At 67.7% G+C, this 25364-nt stretch overlaps 1 protein-coding gene across 2 annotated transcripts; it reads left to right on the top strand.

The window, feature by feature from the left end:
• Positions 1-1390: 1390 nt before the first annotated feature.
• On the top strand, positions 1391-24201 carry AKT1 (AKT serine/threonine kinase 1). 2 transcript variants are annotated; one of them, XM_082617039.1, is made up of 14 exons: positions 1391-1596; positions 4273-4411; positions 16140-16268; positions 18850-18961; positions 19068-19215; positions 19544-19675; positions 19796-19861; positions 20979-21047; positions 21190-21315; positions 21403-21531; positions 21631-21746; positions 22031-22118; positions 22886-22988; positions 23217-24201. In XM_082617039.1, exons 2-14 carry the CDS (start codon positions 4366-4368, stop codon positions 23294-23296), a joined length of 1344 nt encoding a protein of 447 aa, XP_082473165.1. In that variant the 5' UTR covers positions 1391-1596; positions 4273-4365; the 3' UTR covers positions 23297-24201. The 2 variants fall into 2 exon arrangements, with proteins under 2 accessions (XP_082473165.1, XP_082473164.1); XM_082617038.1 differs by having other exon boundaries at positions 1392-1596; positions 21403-21746.
• Positions 24202-25364: the final 1163 nt, after the last annotated feature.

The following is a 25364-nucleotide window of genomic DNA, read 5'->3' as shown; positions in this document are numbered from 1 at the left end:
GTCGGGCCTCTCCCCTGGCCCCTGGAGGCGGGGCCTGGGGGTGCACATTCAGAGCCCACGCTGCTGGCTGGGGTGGGAGGGCGTGGTGCCAAGGAGAGAGGCCCAGAGCTGGGTGTCCTCTCCCGGAGGAGCGAGTGTCCCCCTGAGCAGGGGAGGCGGTCCTTCCCTCAGGAGCGTCCTTCTCTCGGTCGGCCCCCAGAGGAAGGGATGGAGCCCCAGTGCCGGCTGCGGACGCTGTCCTGGATGCTCAGCTGCTTCTACCGCTGACCCAGAGGAAGTGTCTGTACCCCCCGGGCTGAACTCTGACCCTGGACGAGGAACAAACATGTCCTCCTCCCCCCAAATACATACCAACCCCAGAAAGGTAGCCCACAAGTCTTCCTTTCACAAAAGGCTTATCATCAGCCTGGAGGCCTCGGGGTTGGGGGGAGGGGCAGCTTTTGGAGAAACTTGCGATCAACAGGGCCCAGGGAGGGGTCAGGGTGGGGAGATGTCTGCAGTGTCCTGCTGTCCCCTTAGCTGTCCCCCAGTGGACTGTGAGCGCCTGGGGCCCAATCAGACATTAGGGAGGACCCTGGGCTGCCTCAGCTGTGACGGCTCTTCTCTGGAGTCTGCCCCTCCAGCACCCCCTCTGGGTGTCTGTGCCCGACTCAGGGCGGTCACTCCAGGCCAGGTGTGCTGGATGAAGCGGTGCCAGTTGGACGCCCCTCCACTGGCCCCTGTGGCCCTCTTCTCCCTCTATCACCACATGAAGTCCCCGTCCACTTTCGTAGCTGCCAGGTGTCAGTATCTACCTTCTGGGGAAGGGGGGCTCCTGGCAGACCTCGCACTGCCGGCCACTCCAGGGCCAGACCCACAGTAGGCCTTCAGCACACAGAGAGATGACCGATCGCCCACCTTCCAGCCAGCCTCCTGCACGACCCCCAGGGGACCTGCACTAGTTAGGGTCCTTGGATTGGGTCTTTTAGGACCATTCCGGCCCCTGGAGCCCCCAGCTCCCGAGCTTCAAATACCCACTTGGGGCACATTCTAAAAGTCACACTAACCTACACCCCGACCCCACCCCCGCCCGATGGAGGCAGAAGCCCAGGATTCGTCCCAGAACGGTCCCTTTAACAGGGTCGGGGCAGAACTGGGCCGAGAAGTGCGGGCTCACCGGACAAACTGGGAAACCGAGGCCAGAAAGGACGTGGCCTGGGGACAGGCCCCGCGGCGGAGCGCAGCAGTCCTGCGCGCTCCCGCTCCCCGGCGCCGCGCCCTCGCTCGGCCCGCGGTGGGGGCGCCCCGAGCGGCGGAGGCGGATGTGGGCGGGCGGCCGGGCGGGGCGGGCGCGGGGCGGAGAGAGGGCGGGCCGGCGGGACCAAGCGCGGCGGGCGGGCGGCCGGCCCAGCGCAGCAGCGCAGCCAGCGCAGCCCGGAGGAGCCAGCCGGCGGCCGCGCACGAGCTCCGGGTCCGGCGGCGCGCGAGGCCCGTCCGAGCAGCGCCCGCCGCGGCCTCCAGCCCGGCCCCGGCCGGCCGGCCCGCGGGGATGCGGAGCGGCGGGCGCCGGAGGCCGCGGCCCGGCTAGGCCCGCGCTCGCGCCGGACGCGGCGCCCGGTGAGTCCCCGCCCGCCCGCCGCCCGCCGCCGGGGCCCGGATTTCCTCCCTGCGGCCCGGCCGCTTTGTTCGCGGCCGCCGGGGCCGGGGCCAGGGCCGCGCGCGGCTGGAATGGAGGCGCGGGAGCAGGAAGTGGCCGAGCGCGGCCTGGGCGGGGAGGGCGCGGGCCGCGCCGGCGCTGGCGGTGCGTGCCTCCGGCCCCGGCCTCCCGCATGACCTTGGGGAAGAGGCTCCGCCGGGCGAGACCCGGGCCGGAGCGGAGGGGTGCGGCCGCGCGCGGGGGGCCGGGGCACCGTTGCGGCCAGGGGCTGCCCGGGCGCCCGGCCAGGGGGGCCCCGGCGCACAGTAGGTGCTCAGGGGGCCGAGGAAAAAGCTCGCCCCGGCCCTGGTTGAAGTTTGTGGGTGGGCCCTTGGAAGGGACTTCATTGTCCCATAGACAAAAAGTTGTCCATGGTGGCTGGGTGCCCAGGCCCTCCCACAAAGGACTACAGCCCTCCTGGGCCCTGAGACTTGTTCCTGAGCTGGGTGGGCTCTGGAGGTGCTGCCCACCCAACCCAGAGGCCCGGGGCAGCTGGTGAACTTGGTGGGTGGGATTGGTTCCCGAGTATTGTCGCGGTGGACAGAGTTGGGGCCCTGGGCCTGTGCTCTGTGGCCAGAGGGCCCCCGACATTCACTCCTGGCCCCCTCCCACCTTGTTCAGGCCACCCCTAACTGCTGTGAGCTCTGGTCCAGGTGAAGGGTGGGGTACATTTGTGGGGCTTGGTTCCCTGCCCCCCAGCTGAGCATCCAGTTCATAAACCAGTGTTTTGGACGCAGGGGGAGGGGGCCCTTCAGAGCACAAATTATTATTTTTTTAAGGTTGTGACTTAAATAATAATAGCAGTAATTCACCTTTGTGGTGAAGTCACTCACAGGACAGAAGCAGCGGGAAGCAGAGGTCCCATCCGTGCCGCCCACCCTGTGCCCAGAGGCAGCCCAGGCCTTGGCTGGGTGTGTGTGTTTCTGTGCACATGCACACCACCCTGTGTATGTGCAGATATATTTTTACACACGGGGCCATCGGCAGCTGTCTGACTCTGTCAGCACCAGGCCCTGCTCAGGCCCCAGTGGGGGTAGGGGCACATCCAGAGGTCTTTGAGTCCAGCCCTCTGCCTCCAGGCCACGCCTACTCAAGTGTCACCAGAGCCCCCTGTGCCTGCCAGGTGGGGCTCAGAGCCCTGTCCTTGGTGGTACCTCTTCCACTCTTACTTGCCATCCCTGCCTGTGGGCTTGCTGAGTGTGTTGGGCAAGGAGCGGCTTCCCTGTCCCAGACACAAGGCAGTGAGTGGGTCTTCCTGCCCTTCCAAACTTAGCCCAAGGCAGCCAGTGCAAAGTGGCCTTCTCTGGGTGCTTAGCCCATGCCTCAGGAGGCCAGTAAGGTGGGCTGTGGGAGAGTGTCTAGGTGACTATAGGAAGACCCATGTTGGAGGTACTCAGGGTCTCTGCCCGGCCTGGGTGTCCCCGAGAGGAGTCTTTGCTGGCCTGCCCTCATGAGTGCCCACCTCGAAGGGTAGCAGAGGACTGCTCACGGGGAGGGTGCTCTTTCCCAGGATGCCCGGAACCGGTGATGTGAGAACGGGGTTTTGAGGGATGCCTAGGAGTTCATCCAGCAGGGGAGCAATGGGGTGGGCCACACAGGATCAATGGCCAAAGTGTCTGCTCAAGAGAAGGCTGCTGGTGGGCCTCCAGAGGGCGGGTGCCAGTGCCTCTGAGTTTGCACAGTCCCCCCCCCCCACTTGTTGCCTCCTGAAAGCTGTAATTATGGGTCTGTAACCACCCTGGACTGGGTGCTCCTTACAGACGGGACTCGTCTGTACCTCTCTTTGTCCCCAGTGCCCAGCTCTGAGCCTGGCAAAACCAGAGATGCCCGGTACATGTTGGCCGAATGAATGAACCAGATTCAGACCGGCGGGGGCGCTGTGGTTTAGGAGGGGTTTGGCGTTTCTCTGGGGTGGGTGTGTGTAGGGGGTTTTCATGTCACCCTGGAGGGCTCCGGGCTCTCATTTGCACCAATTGCCTGCACTCCTGCCCCTGCCTTCTTCAAACGTCACGTTTGAATTTCTCTCCTTTCCCAGTCTGGGGCAGGGAAGAGGAGCTCTGGATTCTGCCTGGGAACCCCAGCCTCTGGGCAGGAACACCATGGACAGGGAGAACTGGGCACCCTCACCAGGGGATTGGGGAGGCTGAGTGGTGTGGGCTGAAGCAGTCAGAGGGGCTGCCTGGAAGAGGTGGCCTCCGTTGGGCCGGCAGGTTAGGGAGGCTGGGATATACCAGGAGGGCCTTTTGGGGATGGGAGTGATTTGTACAAAGGTCAGGGTAGGTGGGAATGGGTCAGTAAGGAGGGCAGTGAGCTCTGAGGGCTTGGGGGTCCAAGAGGGGTGGTGGCAGGGGCTTGAAGCCCAGGGGGAGGGGAGGCCTGGGCTCAGGGAGCAGTGTGAGTGCCTTTGTATCAGGTGCCGTGGCAGGAAGGCAGAGCGGGGGCCAGCGGTGGCTCTGGATGCTAAGAGGGGACAGGTCGTGTGGGAAGACGCACCAGGGCTGAGTCCCCAGGTGCTACGGACCTCCTGGGCTCACCTCGAGGTCCGAGGTGTGTCCCCAAGCCCAACACAGCCTCACACTTCCCTCTGCTTCTTCCAGAGGCTGTTGACAGCCCGCTGGGCTCTGGGAGGACCCTGCTAGAGGCGTGTGAGCGAGGTCTGGGCCACGCAGGCCCGCGGGAGCCCCGACACCATGAACGACGTGGCCATCGTGAAGGAGGGCTGGCTGCACAAGCGAGGTCAGTGCCCGCGGGGCCGGCAGGGCTGAGGGTCCCAAGTGGGCCTGTGGCTCCTCAGTGGCCGGGGGCGGCCTGGGCCGTGGCTGCCGTGCGAGCGAGGCCTCCCTGGGCTCCTGGACCGGCCCGGGTGCGCTTTGGGGCCCAGTGTCCCCACGGCCTGGAGGACATGGCCTCGTGGGACCTCCCGGGCGGGGACGTGTGCCCTGGGCCGGCATGCAGCCCGTGAGTGGCTGCCTGGCTGGGGCCGTGGGCGGGAAGAGCCACCCGCTTTCCTGGAAGGCAGTGAGGACGCTGGGGCCAGTCCAAGGCCTGGCGCACTAGCGGCCCGGGGCGCTGCCCGAGGGCTCCTGAGGGCAGGGCAGGGCTGCTTGGCCTGGCTGTAGGCGGGAGGGGGCTCCGTGCCACCCAGTGGCCCGGCTCGGGGCGGGTTTACGCTGGAGCTGCCGAGTCGGCTGGCCTGGAGCCCCCTCAGCCTCCCCTCTGCTCATTCACGTGGCCCTGTGCCCAGGGAGGGGCTCAGTGAGGAGCTGCTGGGACGGCAGCTTTGGGCCTGGGCCCCTCGCCTTCCGGCCCTGCCTGCCCCGCCGCCCTCTGTTGCTTAGCGGCCGGTGGTGGGGGGCTGGACAGGCCTCCTGTCCAGGTGCCGGGGTAAGTCCCCCTCTCCTGCTCCAGGGCGGGGATTGGCCAGTCACCACCTGCTCCCCCAACTTGCTCTTCCTCCAGACCTGTTCCCTCCCAAAGCTCTGGCGATCCCACGCTAGCTAGCCACTAGCCACGCCACTCTTCGTGCACACCCTCTGGTGAGGGTGTCCCCGTCCCCACCTCGGGATCCCACAGGCTGTTGGGAGGGGGAACCTCAGACACAGGTGGAGCACACAGGGAGGCACGGCAAAAGTGGGTGTCACGAGACTGGTTTTGTGGGATGCATAGGAGCCTCCCAGCAGAGCAGGCTGGGAAGCTGCAGGAGCTGCGGTGGACAGCACAGGAGTGATGGATATGAGATCTCAAGGGGCTGCAGAGGGCACGAAGCAGGGGATCAAGGATGTGGTCTGCTGTGTGCTTTTAGAGCTCACTTAGGCGGCTGCAGGGAGGACAGCGCACTGGGCCTCAAGACGGAGGTGAGGTGGCCGCAGGGGCCTGTGGTCCGTGGTGAGCCCCTCCAAGGCATCCTGCACCCACCGGCCTTCCGGATCCCCTCCCCCAATGTTTACCCCTTCCTGACCCCCAGGAGTACCGCTTCTTGTGCCTGGAGCCTCCCACCCCCGCTCCCCGTCAGGTCCTACTCTGTCTGCCTCACCTCATAGCCCTCTTTGGTTTCAAGGATGCCCTCTCTGACCCCCGTCCCTGTCCTCCCCTCTGTGCCTGGTGGCAGCACAAGAACACACGGGGATCGATACCTCTTAATCCTTGGCAAATGTTTGTTAACTGACTGTTCGACTAAGGCCTGATCTAGGAGATGCCTCGGCCTCGGGGCTGCCCGGGCTCCTGTCCCAGTCACTGGGGCATCCACTGGCCAGCCAGGTTCGGGTGGGAGTGCCCCTCTCATGCTGGGTGAATTTTAGAGTGCCACTCTGGGTGTGTGCGCCGGGGGCACGGGGTGTCGGGCCCAGTGGGGCATCCAGGGAGCTGGGTTTTGACCTGATTTGGCTGCCCCATCACTGTCCTTCTCCAAGGGCAAGTCTGTTGACTCCTTGGCTTCCCCATGGGTACAGTGGGTGTGGTGATGGGCAAGGGCCTGGTGGGGTAGGCCCTGGGGTAGAGTGCAGCCAGACTCAGGCCGGGACAGAGGGTCCTACGCGCCCACATGCCTCCACTCTTCTTTCTCCAGCCCACGTGCCAACCCAGGCAGTGTGTGGGGTGGCGATGTGGCACTGGCCCTCTTGTAGCTCGGGAGGGGTCGTGCCGTGTCCCACCTCCACTGCCTGCCCTCGAGGCCCCCCCCCTCCGCTCCCCGTTCCCAGTGACCCCGTGGGAACCTCTGTGTGTTGCAGGCTCATCCCACTGCCCCCACTGCTGTCTTGTTCTCTCTTGTGTCTGTCTCTCGGTCCGTCTTTTACGGATCTGTTCTTTCCCGCAAACGTGGGCTCTTCCTGTGTGCTGGACTTTGGGGTGACTGGGTGAAAGGAACGGGTCATGTGGCCGAGGGGTGGGAAATGGGTGGGCTTGGCTTAGATGTTGGGGGATCGAGGAGGACCCCGATTTGGGGCTGGAGGTGCGTGGCGGTGCCGTTTCCCGAGACTGGGGCCGGCGGACTCGCGTACACTTCCTGGGTGGGGATAGCGTCCTGGCCTTGGTCGTGGGCGGGCGGACGTGCAGGGCGAACCCCGCGTCACAGGCAGGAGGGTGGACGGTTTGAAGATGCGTCTGTGTGCGTGCTCCACTCCCAGAACCGTCCCTCACCTGCAGCGTCACACCCACCTCCCGGCCCTGCCCCCCCTCGCCTCTCAGGACTGGCTGGAAGAGGGAGCCAGGCCTCCTGTGGGGTGGCTCTGGGTAGAGCTGGGGGGGTCCCTGGGCTGGGAGCGGGTGGAGGGCTCCTGCAGCAGTGGTGTGAGGTCCCACCGCCTCCCTGCCCCCTCCCCCAGCCGGGGGTCTGATCCCCAGTGGGGTTGGGGGAGCTCCGACTGTCCTCCAGGTTCTCACAGACCCCTGAGGCCCCCACGCTGCTGCTTCCTGTTACGTAGGTTGGGGGGCTGCTGTGGGATGAGGGCCTGCATTGCCCACCGTGCCGTGTCTGCCCTGCGTCCAGCCCAGGGCCTGCACGTGAGGGGCGAAGGGACCTTCGGGGCTGAGTGGGTGTTGGGAGTTGACCCAACGGCCCGTTGGCCAGGGTCAGGGCAGGACAGACCCCCGGCCGCCAGCTCCTTCTCCCGCCCCTCAGGGACATGGGCTCCCATCTCTGGGGAGGGCCCGGGGCTGCGGCCCTGGTGTCCTGATGCGTGTACCCTGGGCCAGAGCAGCCGAGGGGGCGGAGGAGAGCCCGGGATGGCGGCTGACGCCACAGCTTGAGTCCCAGCCCTGTGCTGCCCTGCGGCACCCAGGCAGGCCCCCTGGCCCTCGGTGTCCCCAGCTGTCCCCAGGAAAGAGGGGTCCAGCTGCTCAAGGCTCAGAAGGTGGTGAGGAGGAGGGCTGAGCCGGGTGGGGCCGCAGGGACTGTGTGCAGATGGCCTGCGAGACGGGTGGACATCCCGAGCTGTGGGTGGGTGTCCCCAGAGGTGGGCAGCCTTCCTGAGTAAAGCGGGACGTTCTGAGTGACAGGCAGGCATCCCGAGTGATGGGCGGACACCCCGAGCGGTGGGCGGCTGGTGGGCGGCTGCCGTTCGGCTCCAGCCGCTGGCGCTGGGGGCCGGTGGGCCTGGTGTGGCTCAGAAAGTCCCTTTCCAAAGCTTTGGTCTATTACGTGCGCTCTGCTGATGTTTGAAGGTTGACAGTTTAAAAACCTTGTCCTCCTTCAGGATGCAGGTCTGGCTGGACTTGGCCTGCGGCCCCCAGTTCTGTCTTTAGGCTGTGTGCGGTGTGCAAGGCCACGGGCCTGCGTCCGTGCAGCTGCTTTGGGACGTGTCCCCAGGGCCCCGCAGTCCCTGCCCACTTGCCCTGGTGCCCGCCGGGCTGTGCACCACCTCGGCTGCAGCCCAGCCCCACGGAGAGCTGCTCCAGCAGAGCCCCACCCGCGGGTCCCACTCTCGGAGCCCGTGGAGGGGGCAGGGTCTGTGGGCGTCCTCCTGGTTGTCTCCAACCCACGGATGGGCCAGCTGGGCCACGTGGGCCGGGAGAAGGGAGGATGCTGGCCGCGGGGTGAAGGAACGGGCTGAGGGTCTGGGTGGGGGTGGGGCACCGGCCTCGGGCACCCCTGGGCTCACGTGGGCCGGCTGCTGGCCTGGCCAGGAGGGTCCAGAAGGGCAGCCACCACGCCGCAGCCCGGCAAGCGGGGGCTGAGGGGCGGGGTGGAGGAGAGCTGGCCTGTGGACAAGGGGTCCCCCGTCCAGGACCCTCCCTGGACGTGGCCCCAAGTGAGGTCTGCCCGATGCGTGCACACGTGGGAGGCTAGCGTCCGTGCGTCGGCTTAACTCCCCCCACCCCAGGAGCTGCGGGCCTGGCGGCGCCCTGTGTTCACGGGGCTCAACACGGGGCTCGGTGGCGCTGGTCCCTGGCGCGTCTTAGGCCTGGCTGTGGCCGCCCCTCCCCCCCCACACACGCAGCCCATTTCTGGCCCAGACCCTCCCCCAGTTCCAGGCCCTTGCCACCCCGCTGCGCCGGTCCCAGGCGTCCTGGTGGGGGGCGGGCTTCTGGACTGTGGTGGCTCCTCCCCCCTACCCTCCCTCGGTCCTGGCCAGGTCCTGCTTCCGGCTGCAGCCCTGGGCTTTACCTGCTCCCTGAGGTGGCTCTAAGCTGGGGAGCCGGTGGTCTCACCTGCTGACACAGACCCCCACCCATCCCCAGTCCTGGGCTTCCCATGGGGCGGGGCCGTAGGGGTGCAGCCCGGCTCCCCTCTAGAGGGGGCGACGGCTCTGCTGAGTGGACAGCAGGGGCCGAGGCCTGCAGGGGCCTGTTGAACCCACTTCTGAGCACACCTGCCTGGGGGCCCGTCGGGGTGAATCGTCTGTGTGCACGGCCCGGCCGCTCTGCCTGGGCAAGGGGCTCACGGGACCGTCAGGGGAGGCAGGCTGCTCCCTTCGCCCCGTTCCCCAGGCTGGAGGTTGGGGCTGTCCTGGGCCCTCCTCCCCCTGCACCTCAGCGTCCCTGGCTCAGGCGAGGGATGCCCAGGTCCCCTCCAGGTCTCGCCGCAGCGGCCGTGGCTTTGGTCCCGGGGGTCCCCTTGGTCCACTGAGGCAGATGCGTGCAGGCGGCCGGCCCAAGGGTGGGAGCAGGTGCTGGGGCCTCTGCTCCGTAGGACGGTGCCTGGGAGGGGGGCCCGTTCCTCGATTGGTGCCCCTGAGCCCGCGGGCGGTGGCACGAGGCTGAGGCTGAGGCCTGCCGGCCTGTGTGGGACCAAGTTTCCTGTTTTGTGAGCCGGTTGAGTTTTCCCTTCAAAACAAACAACGAAAGAGGAAGCTTGGGCGTCCTTGCGCTGGGGGATGAGGGGGTCACCGCTGCCCCGGGCCTGAGGGGCCCTGAGCGGGCTGTGCTCCTGTCCGCTTCCTGGTCCTGTGGTGATGAGGAGGGGGCCTCTACCGGCAGCCCAGCCGCCCCAGGGAGCTGAGTGTGCGCCCTGTACGTGGAGGGGAGGGGGCCCTGCCCACTGCCAGCCCTCAGGAGGGGCCTGGGCCGGGTCGCGTCAGGCCAGTTCCTAGAAGTGCCATGGGAGGGTGGGGGCGGGGGCCCTGGCGCGGCTGGCATCCCCTCTGCCCGGGCGCACCCGGCCAGGCTCGTTGCCAGCGCCCTCCCCGCGGGCCCTCCAGTAACTGGAGCCGGCGGCCGCCTGCCGCCGCTGCACCCGTAGCGGTGGGTGCCCCGGGCCCCCGCCCACTCGTCCCCACGGCTAGGCCCCCAGCCCGGCCCGGACCTGGCCCCAGCAGCTTGGCAGAGGGCCGCGTGCGCACCCGGCCACGCCCACTCGACCACGCCCACCCGGCCACGCCCCTGCTGCCTTTCTTCCTGCGTCACGCGCGACTCCTTAACCATCCGAAATAACGCTCGAGTTTCAGGAATGTTGGCATTGATGGGGGGTTCTCTGGTGCCTCTTCTGCCACCCCTGGGGGCCTTGGGGTGGGGTCTCCTGGGCACTTGGTTTGGGCTCACAGATCCCTGAGCAGGCCCAGGACCACAGACCCCTGGCCCCTAGCCTCCTCCCGGCTGGTTCCGCCGGCCCAGAGGCCTCAGCCGGTTGTTCCTGGCAGGGGTGGGGGCCCCATGCTGGCGCTCTACCCCGGGCTGGGAGGCGGGGTACGCTGCGAGCTGGAGTTTGGGGGCTGTGATGAGTTCGATCCGGGCTGGGGCCAGGGTGGGTGTGGCTGGGAACATGAGGTGAGAGGGCTGGCAGCTGGGAGGATGCAGCTTGCCACCATGTCACCATGTCCCCACCACGTCCCCAGCCAGGTCTTGCTGTCCTCATGGTTGTCGCACCAGTTAGGGAACAATAAAATAAGAGCTGGGCGGCTGGGAGGTGGAAGGCCCTTTCTCTGGAGGGTCCCCCCGACCTGTCCCTCATTCCCTTGCCCCCTCCCCTGTGTAGGTGGTGCTTTTTCCTGGGGGAGGTGGGGTTGGTGCTTGGAGCCCCTCGCCCCTGGGGAGGGCCCTGGCTCACGGAGGCTGGGGGTCACATAGACGCCAGGGTTTTGCTTTGCCTCTTCTGAGGGTCTGCAGGGAGCGGGTCTGGGCAGGGCTGGTGCCCACAGGGCTCTCCTTTCCTGCAGCTGTGTCTGCAGGGAGGGCTCTGCGGCCACCCCACCTGCTCTCCCGGGAGCCCGTGCTGCCCGGCTGTTCACTCCCGCCCCCTCCTTCTCCTCCTTGCCTCCGCCTTCCCCGGGGAGCCCCGGCACCTCCCTTGGTTTCATTGGGTCTATCCTGGGCTCTCAGCACAGGAGTGAGAGGCGTGTCCCTAGGGAAACATTCTGGAAACCTAGAACTTAAGTGCCGTGTGGCTTTGGGCAGACGCTGCCTGAGGGCCTAGGCCAGGACCCGTGGTGGCTGGAGTCCCCTCTGCCAGGGCCTGTGACCCAAGGGGCCAGCAGATGGGGGGAAGCTGGTGGACTGACAGGCCTGGGGGCTGCCTGCTCCGCCTCCCAGGCCCACCCGGCCTGGAAAGTGTAGGGCCCAGATGCCCCTGCAGGCAGAGGTATGGCTGTGGCTGCCCTGAACCCTGGACCCAGCCCAGCTCTTTCCAAGCAGCCCCCCTGAACCCTGCAGTATTGAGGCCAGGTGCACATCAGGCGGAGAGCGCTGGGGAGGCGGGCGGCGGGGCGGGCTGGGGTCAGGGGTGGCCCCTTTTTCTGGCCTGCGCAGCAGGTGATGTGTGGTGCCCAAGGAGGAGGGTTTACAGAGAAGATGGCCAGGAGGGTGGGACGTCCAGGCCCAGGAGATATGCAGGCAGCTGCAGCGAGGGGGGCTGTCGGTCGTAGCTGGTGAGCGGCCCGAAAGCCGGCACCGTCCTGGGGCAGCGGGAAGGGGCAGGGAGACCCCAGAGCCGTCTGCTGCACCTGGACGGTGGGGGGCGGGGGCACAGCGCTGCTCCCTGACTGCATCCCTCCCTCCCACCCTGCCTCCCCACCTTCCTCTTGGGTCTGTGTGCATTGGGCTGAGGCCTTGGGCCCGTGCCTGCTTGATGGCAGAACCAGCGACCTGCGAAGAGTTCTCGGTTTGTGTCGAGGAGTGAGCCCCGCCTGGGCAGCCGGGCCTGGGACTCTGGCCACCATCTGCCTCTCTGTGACCTTGAGAGCCCTCTCCCGTTGGCCTCGGTTTCCCCCAGGAGTGACTGGTCATAACGATCCCACCTTCTCGGCCTGCCAGGCAGCCTGGGGGCGGCCCAGCCGGGCTCGGGGGGCTGTGTCGGGGGAACACCCGTCCTCCACATGTCCCCCCGCTGCTGGGCAGGGAGTGGCCATCTCTCCTCTCCTTTTGTCCACACTGGCCGTTTGTGCCCCCGTGAGGACCCCGAGAGCGCTGCCCTCGGAAAGGTGTCCCCAGGAGCAAGGAGCAGGCGGCGTGGTTCGCCCGACAGACCCGGGCTCTGCCGGAGTGGGGCATGCCCCCTCCCTGGCACCGGTTCTTGGGCTTTCGCTGACTGTCCGTGATCTGGTGTCCTGCCGGTGGGACAGGGACACGGGGACGTGGGGACACGAGATGAGCCAGGCCCGCGCCCGCCCCGCTTCGCTCGCGGCGCCGGAGGGGGTGATGGCGTGAGGCAGCTGTCCATGAGCGATGGATGTGGCGGTGGCGGGGGACCGCGTGGTGGCCGCCGTCAGCTGGCACCCGCTCCCCCGGCCTGCTGGGGCTCGCTTTGCTGTGGAGAAACAGCTCAGCGCCGCCTGGCTCCCTGCCAGCCGCCGCCTGCCACCGCTGCGGCAAAGCGTTTATCCAGCAGTTTCCCCGGGAGCTGGGGACTCAGACCGTTCACGGAGCCCACGGTGTGGCAGCCGGCGGCCTGCGCTTGGGGGCTTGGAGGGGCTGAGGTGCCTGGCAGGGGAGGACTCGGCGGCTGGCAGGCCTGGGACGTGGGGAGCCTGTGCGCCGCGCCCCTGGGGCCCCCAGCGGCTCGGGTCCTGCCCTCCGGGCCTCCTGCCGGGGGTGCCCTGACCCACAGCGCGGCCTGGGACCTGGGCTGGGAGGTGTACAGACACAGGCTGTCAGCCGGCACCCGTCCTGTCCCTGGATCCTGGCTGTGTGGCCCCGTTAGGGTGATTTGGGCTGTGGGAGACGAGTGATGCTGGTGAGGAATCCCCCTTCCTCGGGGGTCTTGCAGCCCCTTTCTGGGGATGAGCTGGGATGGTGGAAGGGCCCTCCTGGTGGACGACACATGGAGACGCCGAGGGGGCCGGGGCTGGGGGCTGGGGTTCCCAGGGGGGCAGGAGGAGGAGGGAAGCCCTGCCTGGGCACAGGAGCCTTGCTGACCTGGGCGCCCCCCCGACCCCCACCCCACCCAGGGCAGTTGCCTCCTCATCTGGAGCCTGGGAGGCAGGTGGGCAGGCCTGGGCATTCGGGGTTCACGGGGCGTGGGTCCCCTTCGCTGGTGGCCGGGTGGGGCTCCAGTGTCTGGGAGGGGTGGGTATGGTGCCGTAGGGCCCCTACCCCGCCCCGGCCCAGGGCTGGGCTTCTGAGAGCCCCCCACCTTGGGGAGGGGCTGAGGATGGACCCTCCAGGTGGGGGGTGGGCACCAGACCACGCGTGCCTCCAAGTGCCCGCCCCCAGCTCCGGTCTCCCGGCCGGGGTGCTGTCCTGCCCTGCGCAGAGGGGAGCTGGGCCAGCTGTGATGTGGGGCTCCAGGGCCCCGGTCTGAAGCGTTCGCTCAGGTGGGATGGGGTGGCTGGGAGCCCTTCTGGAGTCCTGGGCTGGGCTTGGGCGGGAGTGGCAGGGACGAGGGGACCTGACCTGGGCCCAGGTCCAGGCCAGTCCCTGCTGACCCCTGGTGTGGCCGCTGCTGGGAGGCCACCCGGAGGTGGGCGGGCATCTGGCCCCAGAGACCAGGGGACCCCCTCTCCCCCGTTTAGGGAGCGGCATCCGAAGAGCAGACCTGGGCTTTCTCGTCTGTTCCCAGCATGGGCCGTTTGTGTCTGTGCTGCCTTATCCCCCTCGCTGGCCCACAGGTGTTACAGCCGCGAGGACAGAGCCCAGCCGTGGCCAGGCACAGGGCGGCCACCTCCTCCCCTCGCCCCTCCTGTGTCACCCCCGTCCCTGGGCCGGCCGCCCACCGGCATCCTGTCCACACTGAACTCGTTCAGATGCAGGCCACGGCTCAGGTTGCAGCTGGCGGCTCCCAAGGGACCGCCTGGCTGGACGTCTGCAGGCAGGAGTGCCCCAGAGGCTGAAGAAAGGGGTCTGTGGGTCTCAGAGCCTTGGCCCTGGCCTCCCCGGCCCGTCCCCCCGTCCCCCGACCCGCCCAGCGTTCCTGCTCCTCCTGCGGGGTTCTGGATGCTGGCTGCTGAGGGCCAGGGGCCGAGTGAGGCTGCCTCCCTGGCTGTCGCTTCCACCCGTGTGTTGCCCGGCTCCTGTCGCCTGGCCCCCCTTCAGTGCCCTGGGTCTGGGGGCTTGTGGCCCATCCCCCAGACCCCCCCCCATGGGCTCAACAGCGTTGGGGGCTTTGCCCCTCAGCCTCTTTCTGGCCAGTGCCACTCCCGCCACCCACCCCCAGTTCCAGATCCCAGAACCTTCCCGGCCCTGGGGGTGGCCTTGTGGGGTGAAAGCTGGAGGGCAGGTGCTGGGTCACGTGGCTGGGGGCGGGTCCCCCTCCCAGGGCCTCAGCCACAGTGGGGTCCGAGGCCCAGGCTGGTGTGTGCGGGTCCTGCCGAGCGCGGACGCCTCTCCGGGCACACACGTGCCGACTGCCTGCGTGGGGTGCGGCGCTGGGGGGCCGCCGTGCTGGGCACGGTGGGGGCCAGCAGCAGTTGGTGATCAAGATGGATTCTCGGGGCTGCACGGATGAGGCACTCATCACTCTCCCCGCGCACTTAGCGTCCCGGGGAGCGGCAGCTGGCGGGACGGGAGGCACTCCATCAGGGGCCGACAGCTCCAGACTGGAGCGCAGGCGGGTGCCCGGGATGGAGCGGGGTGGGAGTGAACAGCGGGTGCCCGGGATGGAGCGGGGTGGGCCGCATTCAGCCCCGGAGCCAGCTCCGCTCCACCCTGCACAGGGGCGGGGGAGGCTGGGTGGGACCGGTGGCTGGGGGCCGCCCCCCGGGCCCAGGAGGGGAGGCAGCATCCAAGGGTGGCCTCAGCCTCAGCACCTTCCCAGCCCCCGTCCCCAGGGGTTTGGGGGGCTCGGAACTGGGTGGAGGCCCCGCTAAATGCTGTCGGGGTGAGGGCAGGTTACCGGCCGACGCCTGGGTCCTCCCTCGCCCAGTGGTGTCTGGCCCCGTGGAGACCCCTGCCCGAGCTCCCTGGGGAAGGAAGGGAGTGGCTGGAGGCCCCGACTGCCCAGCATCCCCCAGAGGCCCTGGGTCGTGCAGGGTGAGAGCTGGGCGGTGAGGCGGGGGAGGAAGAGCGGACTGAGGCGCGGGCATCTGGGCCTTTGCTCGCCCTCCAGGTGGCTGCGTGTGGGGCTCAGCTCGTAGGGAAAGTCCAGCCCCCTCCCCTCCTGCTGCCCGGTGGCCTTCTGCTGAAGCGGGCGCCTCATTAGTAAGTTCTTTGGTGGTGTTCAAACTCCTGGCTCGGCAAAATGTAAATGAAACGTTTTTTCTGGGTGTCAGTATGAAAAATGGCAGTCGCTGGAACGTCACAGAGGACATCTGCTGTGATTCTTGCGTGTGAGCGCCTGTTCATGGCTGACGCTGCAGAGCTTCAGGGAGAACTTTCCTGGGGACCTGGGTGACCCGTGGCTGGGATGTGGGGGCCCAGGACGGCAGGTCCCAGCCCGAGGACCACACAGCCGCCTCCTGGGTCTGGCTTCACAACAGCACTCGGCCCCTGGACAGAGTGTAGTCACACGGGCAGAGGGGGCTCTGTCGTGAGCACCCACCCTGGGGACGTGCTGCAGGCGGGCTTGTGTCTGCCAGGCAAGCCCCCAGGAGTTGCGCTCTGAGTGTGACACTGGCCCCCCACTGCTGGATGCTGGCTAGGCTCCATCCTCTCGGCAGGGGCCAGCTGCGGTGGGCAGCCCAGTCGCCACGGTCACCACAGTAGCTGCCGCGTCCACCACCTGGCGGCACCCAGGGTGGGTGGGGAAGCCTCTTGGCCCTGAAGGCCCTGGCGGGTGGCTGTAGCTGGTGCCCGCGCTCTGGTTGGAGACCCACTGGTTTGGCACCACCTCCTCCAGGAAGACCCTCTGGATTGGGCCGGCTTCCCATCAGTTGTATCGCTTCCCCCAGGTCCAGGTGCTGACCTGGCCCCCTTTCAGTCACAGGTTCAGGGTTGGCACTTCATCAGAGGTGGTGCTTTCACACAGTGAAACCTATCTTCCCACCCGCCCTGTGCCTGCCCCAGGGGAATCGGGGTCAGTGCCCCGAGTTGGGGCATCCTGGGCGCATCTGTCCCGGCACAACCAGCTGTGACTTACCCCGGGGAGCGGGCTGTGTAGGGGGCCGGGAGCGTGGCCCGGCGGCTGCAGCCCCTCAGCGCCTGCCCGCCCGCGTGTCCTCAGGTGAGTACATCAAAACCTGGCGGCCCCGATACTTCCTCCTGAAGACCGATGGCACCTTCATCGGCTACAAGGAGCGGCCGCAAGACGTGGAGCAGCGTGAGTCGCCCCTCAACAACTTCTCCGTGGCACGTAAGTGTGCTGGCGGCCGCCCGGGGTCGGGATGAGGGCGCCGAGCCGGTGGGCGGGGCGGGGAGAGCCCTCTGGGCCCAGCGGCCACACGTGGGGTCCCCCTGGCCTCTGTGTCTGGGGCCAGCAGCCCTCCGGGGACCAGGCTGGGCCTGCGGCTCCGCGTCACCTCAGGGACCGGTTAGTGGTCGGCTCTGGCTGCCAGGGATCTCCGAGCCAAGCCCGAGGTTGTTCCGGGCGGACTTCTGGAGGCCGGAGGGCATGGCCTGGGGCAGCCGGCCGACCTGGGCCCCTCCTCCAGCGGGGGCCAGACGAGCCCACCAGGGCCTCTTTCCCCAAAGCCCCCGGCAGAGGCAGGAAGAGTGTTCGGGTGGGGGGCAGTCAGCTTCCCGGGGCCTCTGTCGCCCCAGCCCGAGTGCCCACCACGGGTTTTCAGAGGCCCCAGTCCACCGTGGCAGTGCGTTTGTTCCCACCCTCAGCTGGGGTGCCAGGTGGGTGGGTGCAGCACTGCTGGCCTGGGGCGTCTCAGGACGCTGAACAAACTTGCACTTTTTCTAAACCAAGTGCTACTGTGGCCTTGTTACGTACCTGCAGGGGGACAGCGGGTGTCACCCTACCCACAGTGGGGGGCACCCAGGCATGGGGACGGGTGGGTGGGTGGGATGCTGGGCGGGGCAGGCCTTCCGGCCTGGTCCCTGTTCCCGGTGCTCTGCCCAGGCTGGCCCGGGACGTGGGTCTGTTGGGCGAGTTGGTGATGGCTTGTTGTTGACCAGCACATCCCGGGGTCCACCTGGGCTGCTGTCTGGGGTGCACAGTCCCGGCTCCACCCCAGGCTCCTTCATTCACCCCCCACCCTCCGGCTGGCTCTGCCCTCCCTGCCCTCCCTGCCCTCCCTGCCCTCCCTGCCACGTGCCTGGGAGCTCGGGGTTCTCCGGCTGCCCCCCCTGCACCCCCCCCCGCCGCCAGACCGCAGGTTCTGGTCCAGGGTCTCAGGAGGGGGCATAGCACAGGTGGCCGATCCTCGGCTGACGGGGAAGGGTTCCCAGCCTCCGCGCCTGCAGATATTCCGAGGTGGGGGCCGTCCTGCCCAGCCCCCAGTGTGCCTGGCCCCGTGCCGCAGGGCTTCCCGTGGGAGGGGCAGAGGCCGTGCCACAAGGGAGGCTCCCTCGGAGGCGCTTTAGCAGGGCCTGTTTCCTGTGAGCCCTGAACCCCCTCCCAGGCTCCTCAAGTCTCAGCAAAGCAGTAGGTAGAACAGGGACCCGGGGGTGAGGGGAGGCCAAGGAGGCAGACCCCCATCCCCACAGCCTCGTGGCCACATGGGAGCCTCACTGCAGTGTGTCTGGGCTCCCCGCAGGGCCTCCTGGGTCAGGCTGGGGGCTTCCGGGCTTGGGAAGGATGCTCGGCCAGGGGGATGCTGCTTTGCTGGGAGGCTGAGGCCCCTCGGGAGTGTTCCCCAGGCTGAATGCAGGGGAGCACGGGGGGGTCTCTCAGGAGGCGCATGGGAGGTGGGCACCACCCCGAGGGGCTTCCTGAGCAGTGGGTGGGGCTGGGGCCCTGACCCGGGCATTAGGCCAGCAGGGGCTCCAGGCGCAGGAGCAGAGGCGTGGGCAGGGGTGAGCGGCTGTGCAGGGGCCTCTGTGCCAGGGGCTCTTCCTTGGGGATGGGTTCCAGGGTGGAGAGATGAGAAGTCAGGCCTGGGGTGGGTGTCAGGCGCCTGAGCCCTGGGGGCTCCTGGTGGTCTCCGATGGGCTGAGCGAGTGGGAGGGGGCACGTGGGGACCCAGAAAGCTGGCCGCACAGGTTTTCCTCTCTCCCCTGCCCCGTGTAGACACAGGCCGCCCTCCGCATAAGGCTGGGCCCCCAGCCCCCTCCTGGCCCCACGGCCTGGCAGACCATTCCTCGCTCCCTTGTGCTCGGCTGAGCCCGGCCGGGGCCCCTCGCGGTTGCCAGGGCCTAGACGCTGGAATGTCGGAGACCCCTGCGCTGGCCCCGCGGCCCCCTCCCGCCTCATACAGGCTGGGCTGGAATCCAGCCCCTCTCCGGGCCTGGGGCACCTCCACGGTTCCTCGGCTGCAGGTGTGCGTGTTCCAGGTGTGCATGTGCCTGTTTTCACTCCCGTGTGCACCTGGGGGCGTGGGCAGCAGTGCGGGGAGGGCGCAGCCCAAGTGGCCTCTGGGGTGGACAGGCAGCTTCTCCGGAGGGTGAGTCACTACCCCACTCCGTTCTGGGACTGGCCCTGCGCCGAGAGGGGGCAGGCGGAGCGCTGGTCATCGTGAGGTTGGGAAAGTGGTGGGACGTTTCTGCTCGGGAAGGGTGAGCTGCCCTCCCAAACCCCTCACCCTCCGGCTGGTTGAGGGCCATGTCCTGGCTGGCCGGGGGGCTTGGAGACCTAAGGAAGGACCACGGAGGGTTGACCGGCCCCCAGACACCCCCTGAGGGGCGCCGCTGAGCTCTCTGAGCAGGGGTCCCAGCTGGAGTGGGGGTCCCGGCCCCCTTTTACAGGGCGGGAGACCAAGGCTTGGGGAGGGCTGGGCTGTGGCGGGTGGGCCGGGGCGCAGTGCAGACAGATGCTCGCCTGCCCCCAGAATGCCAGCTGATGAAGACGGAGCGGCCGCGGCCAAACACCTTCATCATCCGCTGCCTGCAGTGGACCACGGTCATCGAGCGCACGTTCCATGTAGAGACCCCTGAGGAGCGGTACGAGCTGGAGGACGAGTCCCGGCGCCCCCAGCCCGGGGACCTCGGAGGGGGAGGCCCCAGGCCTGGGTGGGGCTGGGGCCTCACCCGACTGACTGCCCTGCAGGGAGGAGTGGACAACTGCCATCCAGACCGTGGCCGACGGGCTCAAGAGGCAGGAGGAGGAGATGATGGACTTCCGGTCGGGCTCGCCCGGCGAGAACTCAGGGGCCGAGGAGATGGAGGTGGCGCTGGCCAAGCCCAAGCACCGCGTGGTGAGGCCCGGCCCTGCCCTCGGGGCCCTGCAGTCGTGGGTCCCCGCCCCGCCCAGCTCCCGCACAGGAGTGAGGGAGGGACGCCAGGTTCGGGAAGGCCCGGGTGCCGTTGCTCCCACCGTCCCCCCGAACCCCAGGGCTCCAAGTTGGGGCGCACAGCCCCGTGATCTCCCACGAGCCCTGGACCCCCGGACCCCTCGGGCCCCACCTGTGCTCGGCCCTGAGGCTGGCCGCGGCGGCCCTGGCCTCTGGCACCCCTCACCACTGTTGGGCCTTCAGCAGTCACCATTGCTGCCCCCTGACCCTGGTGCCTGCCCGCTATCCTCAGACCATGAATGAGTTTGAGTACCTGAAGCTGCTGGGCAAAGGCACCTTCGGGAAGGTGATCCTGGTGAAGGAGAAGGCCACGGGCCGCTACTACGCCATGAAGATCCTGAAGAAGGAGGTCATTGTGGCCAAGGTAGGGGCCGGGGCTGGGGGCTGGGGCCGGGGGCCGGGGCCGGGGTGTGGGGCCGGGGCTGGGGCCGGGGCAGGGGCCGGGCCAGGCGGGGCGGGCGGCTCAGTGGGCCCTGTTTTCCAGGACGAGGTGGCCCACACGCTCACGGAGAACCGCGTCCTCCAGAACTCCCGGCACCCCTTCCTGACGGTGAGTCCCCTCTGGACCCTGGGGGGACGGCTCGGGCGCCAGGTGTTGGGGTCGCGCGGTCATTCGCACCAACTCCTCTTCCCCTGCGAATCTGGTGGGCTTAGGGCCCCGCGGACGGCGGGCGGGCCTCCAGGAGGGGCGGGTGGAGGTGCGTGGTGCGGGGTCACTGGTGCACAGAGAGGGCGGGAGGCCCGGCCTGCCCTCTGGCCCGCTGAGACCCTGGGAGGCCACGCTCCGCGTGCCCACCCTTCTGCACGTTCTTCCACTGCTTCCCCTTTGAGGCTCACTCCGGGAGGTCCCTGTCCTGGGGGAACCTGGGCCAGGAGGGGTGTATGGAAAATCCCTGGCCTTCTGGAGCAACAAAGAAGTGCCTGGAATTGGTCTGCCAGGCCCAGCCAGCTCCGCCCCCAGAAGGCCAGCAGTCAGGCAGATGGGGCTCAGGACTCAGGCCTTGGGCGACCCGCGGCCGGCCTCCGAGGTCTTGTGCCCGGGACCACCGTGGGCCTGTCCCCTCCGCTCAGCACAAGTGTCCTCGCTCCAGGGGACGGCCTGACCCAAAGCAGGGGCAGAGGAGTGGTCAGACTTGCGGTGATTCTCTTCCTGAGACGTTTTCTTACGAGAAACCTCAGACTTCACGAGCAGACGTCGTGCTTGTTCGTCCAGACGTTACTCGTTACCGTGCCTTTGCCTCATGTGCTTCACTTGGCCCTTTTCCCCTCTGTCTGGCTGGAGGATTGTGAGGAAAAGGCCAGGCTCTGTCGTGCCCTCCACCCTCCAGTGGGTCCCTGTACGGGACGCTAACGTCGCATTCCGCAGATTCCCTGGTCGGTGCGGCCGGCCTGGCCGTGAGGGAGCCGAGAGAGCCGGGGAGGGTCTCCCATCCGTGTTTCTGTGAGCGGGCGGTCACCAGCGGGCCTTTCTTTTTAAGTGAGGCCGCCTGTGGTTTGAGGTGTGAGGGCAGCGGGGCCGGCCCTGCAGGGCCGCCGCCTCACGGCCCCTGGACCTGCAGCTGCTCGTCCTCGGGCGCGGCCGGGGGCAGCGGGGTACCCCCCGCCCTGAACAGGGCGAAGCTCCTGCCCAGCTTGAGGGCCGGGTTTCAGCCCTGCTTCCCTCACAGGCCCTGAAGTACTCCTTCCAGACCCACGACCGCCTGTGCTTCGTCATGGAGTACGCCAACGGAGGCGAGGTAGGGCCCGGGTCCCGGGGGCGGCCCTTTCTGAGCCTCGGGTGTCTGGGTGGCTGCCCTCCCAGCTCCCCGCCTGGTTAGGGTCTCCGCCCCGTGACCCTGGCCCAGGTCGCCGGCCCCGCTCAGGCTCCCCGTCCCGCAGCTCTTCTTCCACCTGTCCCGGGAGCGGGTGTTCCCCGAGGACCGGGCCCGGTTCTACGGCGCCGAGATCGTGTCCGCCCTGGACTACCTGCACTCGGAGAAGAACGTGGTGTACCGGGACCTCAAGGTGGGCGGGGCCGGGGATCGGGGCGGGGCGGGGGCGGGGCGGGGAGGCGGCGGGGAGGCGGGCTGATCCGGAGGCCGCCTCCTGCAGCTGGAGAACCTCATGCTGGACAAGGACGGGCACATCAAGATCACGGACTTCGGGCTGTGCAAGGAGGGCATCAAGGACGGCGCCACCATGAAGACCTTCTGCGGGACGCCCGAGTACCTGGCCCCCGAGGTGCTGGAGGACAATGACTACGGCCGGGCGGTGGACTGGTGGGGGCTGGGCGTGGTCATGTACGAGATGATGTGCGGCCGCCTGCCCTTCTACAACCAGGACCACGAGAAGCTCTTCGAGCTCATCCTCATGGAGGAGATCCGCTTCCCACGCACGCTCAGCCCTGAGGCCAAGTCCCTGCTCTCAGGGCTGCTCAAGAAGGACCCCAAGCAGCGGTGAGCCCTGCCCTGGGCTGCCCCCCAGCCACCTGTCCCCCGAAACCCCCAGGGAACGACCGTGCTGGTGGCCGTGTGTGACGTCCTCGGCCTGGGCTGGCCCGGGCAGAGGGCCTGCTCACACCTGCTCAGGAAGAGCCGGCTCTGCCGGCAGCTCCTGCCCACCCAGCACCCTGCACCTGCTTCAGCTGCCTGGCGGCCGACCTCAGCCTGTGGGAGGAGGGGTCCGAACCCTGGGCCCAGCAGGTGGCGACCCCGTCACTGTGGCCTCCGTCTCCCCGCAGGCTCGGTGGGGGCTCCGAGGACGCCAAGGAGATCATGCAGCACCGCTTCTTCGCCAGCATCGTGTGGCAGGATGTGTATGAGAAGAAGGTGCGTGGGGCCTGTGCACACCCCTCCCCCCTGCACACACCCGCTCACACACCTCACACACATACCTGCTTACACACCCACAAACACGCGTGAGGAGGCCTCCGAGGAGCGAGGCAGCTGCTTCCTGCGTGTGTGCCTCTGCCCTTTGCCCTCTGAGGGACCTGGGAGCCCCAGGCCCTGGCCCATGCTGGTGGGGTGGCCAGCAGGCTCAGGAAGGTTGTCCCTAGGCTTGTTGGGTGCCTGTCCCCAAGCATGCTTCCACCCCACCCCTCCCCTGCAGGCCACACACGGCCGGCTGAGCCTCTGTCCCTGTGAGACGGGGCTCTCCCACCCTGTCCGCTCCGGCCAGGGTCCTGCCACCTCCTGGGCCTGCCCTCCAAGGGCTCGAGTCCCAGCCCCGACCGAAGAGCCCCCCTGCTAGTTGCTGCTAGTTCCCAGGCAGCCCTGCCCTGGGGCCAGGGGTCGGGGGAGTGGGGGTCCTTCCCCCTGCCAGCCTGTCCCTCTGCAGTTGCCCTTGCATCCTGCGTCGTGGTGAGTCCTCTCTGGCCTGACGCTGCTGGGCCACTCTGCCATCCGGGGGCCGCGAGTGAGGCCGGTGGCTCCGCAGGTGGATCCCTGAAGGGCGAGGCCCCAGAGGGGACGTGGGTAGAGGAAGGCCTGGCCCCAGCCTTGGCTCCTGGGTGGGGAGTTGGGTCCAGGTTCAGGTCCAGGTTCAGGTGTGCCGGGCCGTGCAGGGCGAGGCCTGTAACGCAGCCCCCTTCCTGCAGCTCAGCCCACCCTTCAAGCCTCAGGTCACGTCCGAGACGGACACCAGGTATTTTGACGAGGAGTTCACAGCCCAGATGATCACCATCACGCCGCCCGACCAAGGTGAGGGGTGGTCCTCCCTGCCGACCCCTTTCTCCTTTCCAGGCAACAGAACTCCGTGCTCAGCATTTTACTGGGAAGGCTCCCTCAAGGGTGGCCATCAGGGCGGGGGGGCCCCGGGATCGTGGGATGGGGGCTCGCTGAGGCTGGACGTGGAGTCTGGGAGGCGAGCCCTGGGGCCGGCCTCGCTTTCCTGGTGCCCGGGAGCTGAACCGCCCCTCCCGCCCACAGATGACAGCATGGAGGGCGTGGACAGCGAGCGGAGGCCTCACTTCCCCCAGTTCTCCTACTCGGCCAGCGGCACTGCCTGAGGGGCCAGCCGGCGGCGCTTGGGACGCCGCCGTGGGCAGCCACGTGCTCCGGACGAGGGCTTGGAAGATTCGGGAGGAAGCCTCGCATGGATGATCTGTATTTAATGTTTCTTATTTCTGGATGCGTTTGGGCGGAACCATGCTGTCCTCCGACATGGATGGGAAGACGCCTCGTGCTGTGGGCAGGGCTGCCCGCCTTGGGGGCGGTGTCCTCTTGGCCAGCCAGGTCGGGAGGAAGACATCCTGCGGTTTTTCTTAATTTATTCATCCAGTTCTCCAGACGTGGCCTCGGCCTTGGGAACGATTAGATTCACGTAGGAAAACGTTGAGGACTTCTGCAGCCAAGTGCAATCGGGCCCGGGTGGGCCCTGCCCGCGGCCCCTCCGTCCCTCTCGCCGGCTGTCCCTGGCTGCCCCCGTCTCGGCCCGGCCCAGGGGCCCCAGAAGCCACCTGGCCGTGGTGTGCTGGCCCGGCCCCCTCTTGCTCGGGGTGGGGCACGCAGCAGCCCCAGCACTGAGGCTGGAGGAGGGTGGCCCCTGCAATGGGGCTGGGCCGGGGCTCGCCGGCGAGATAGAAGAGCCAGGTGACATCTGTTGCCGTGTATTATGCTGTTCCCGTGCATACTGGGGTTTCTAATCTCAGGAGAGAGCCCTTACTCCGCCCCCTTCCCCATTGGGACCGTCTCACCCAATGGCTTCCCCTGGTAGCACCTGTCCTTATAGAAGCTTCACTCTCCTGCTGTCGCCCTGGCCCCACCTGACACCTTTCGGAGGGACCGTCGCTGCACCCTCTGTGTCTCCCGGCCGGACGCTGCGCTGCACCGTGGCGTTTTTTATACTCAACTTTAGTATTTTTACTATTACGAGACTTTCCCTCCAAATTCTTCAATAAAAATTGCTTTTCAACTCTGTGGCTTGTTTTGCTGGGTGGCAGGTGAAGGAGCACGTGGCCGGTCCGCTTGAGTGGAGCACCCTGTCCTTCCTGCCCGGCCTATGCCCGGGGTTGGCCTGCCCGGAGGCCCCAGGGATGACCTTTGAGGGACGATGTCCCCCCACCCCACTCCGGCGGGACTCACTGGAGGGGGATGCCCTGGCCGTCCGTGTCTCCACCTGGCTTCACCCCAGCCCCACGCCCCAAGGAAGCCACCCGGACTGCACAGCCGTCTGCCTACCAGCTCTGTCCATGCAGTGCCGCAGACCCTGACCACCAGGAAGGACCAGCCACCCTGCAGGGCCCAGAGCTGGCCAAGGCCGAGACTCGGGTCACTGCCAGGCTCTGGGCCCTGGGGCCTGAGGAGGCCCGAGAGAGCGGCCTACCGGCGGTCACACCACAAGCCTGGGACAGCCGGGAGTGGGTCCGGGGCGCCCGAGCGGCCCAGCGGGACGTGCCGTGGGCGCCACCTGGTGGGCGCGGAGAGGAGCCGGCTGCCGGCACTGGCCCGCGCGTCGGCCTCCAGGCGCCCGCCCAGAGAGGGGCGGGCGGAGCCTCAGCCCCTCCTCTCTCACGAGGACTCAACCCCGCAGGCGTGGCCGGGACAGGGCCGGGCGTTCACGGGGCCTGGCGCCTGGGCCCGGGGGAGGGGGCAGGAGCAGCCTGCTTCTCCAGGCTCCGGGGCCGGTGACCCTGACAAGACATTCCTGGGGGCGGGGTGGCTGCCGCTTCTGCTGGAAGGGGCGCCTGCGCGGAGCATGGGGTGGGTGGGGTCAGTCAGGCCTGCGGGCGCCTCTCTGGGCGGTGCCTGATTGCTCAGTTTTGATAGGCTCTGAACTATTTCACTCCCACAGCTTTTTTGGAAACCACAAACACACCAAACGTTACCTGCTAAATGATGCTTTGGATCCAGATTTCAGATACATAAAAACGTCCTTCAAATTGGAAGCCTGTGCACTGTGGGTGGGAATGTAAAATGGCTCAGCCTCTGGAAAACAGTATGGAGGTTCCTCAAAAAAATAAAAATAGAACTACCATGTGACCCAGCAATTCCACTCCTGGGTACACATATACCCCAAAGAGCTGAAGGCAGGGTCTTGCAGAGGTGTGTATTTTAACACATAAAGAAAGGGAAACA

The sequence above is a fragment of the Mesoplodon mirus genome (genome assembly GCF_964341445.2).
Source record: "Mesoplodon mirus genome assembly, chromosome: 4".
NCBI classification, from domain to species: domain Eukaryota; kingdom Metazoa; phylum Chordata; class Mammalia; order Artiodactyla; family Ziphiidae; genus Mesoplodon; species Mesoplodon mirus.
The sequence above is the reverse complement of the archived record's forward strand: the minus strand, read 5'-3'. Positions and strand labels throughout refer to the sequence as shown.

Bases quoted from the DNA above. Each gene is read 5' to 3' on its own strand.
- AKT1 (XM_082617038.1), top strand. From the start codon at position 4,366: ATGAACGACGTGGCCATCGTGAAGGAGGGCTGGCTGCACAAGCGAG. The intron at 19,676-19,795 runs GTAGGGGCCGGG...CCTGTTTTCCAG, and splicing joins AGGAGGTCATTGTGGCCAAG to GACGAGGTGGCCCACACGCT. The intron at 21,048-21,189 runs GTAGGGCCCGGG...CCCGTCCCGCAG, and splicing joins AGTACGCCAACGGAGGCGAG to CTCTTCTTCCACCTGTCCCG.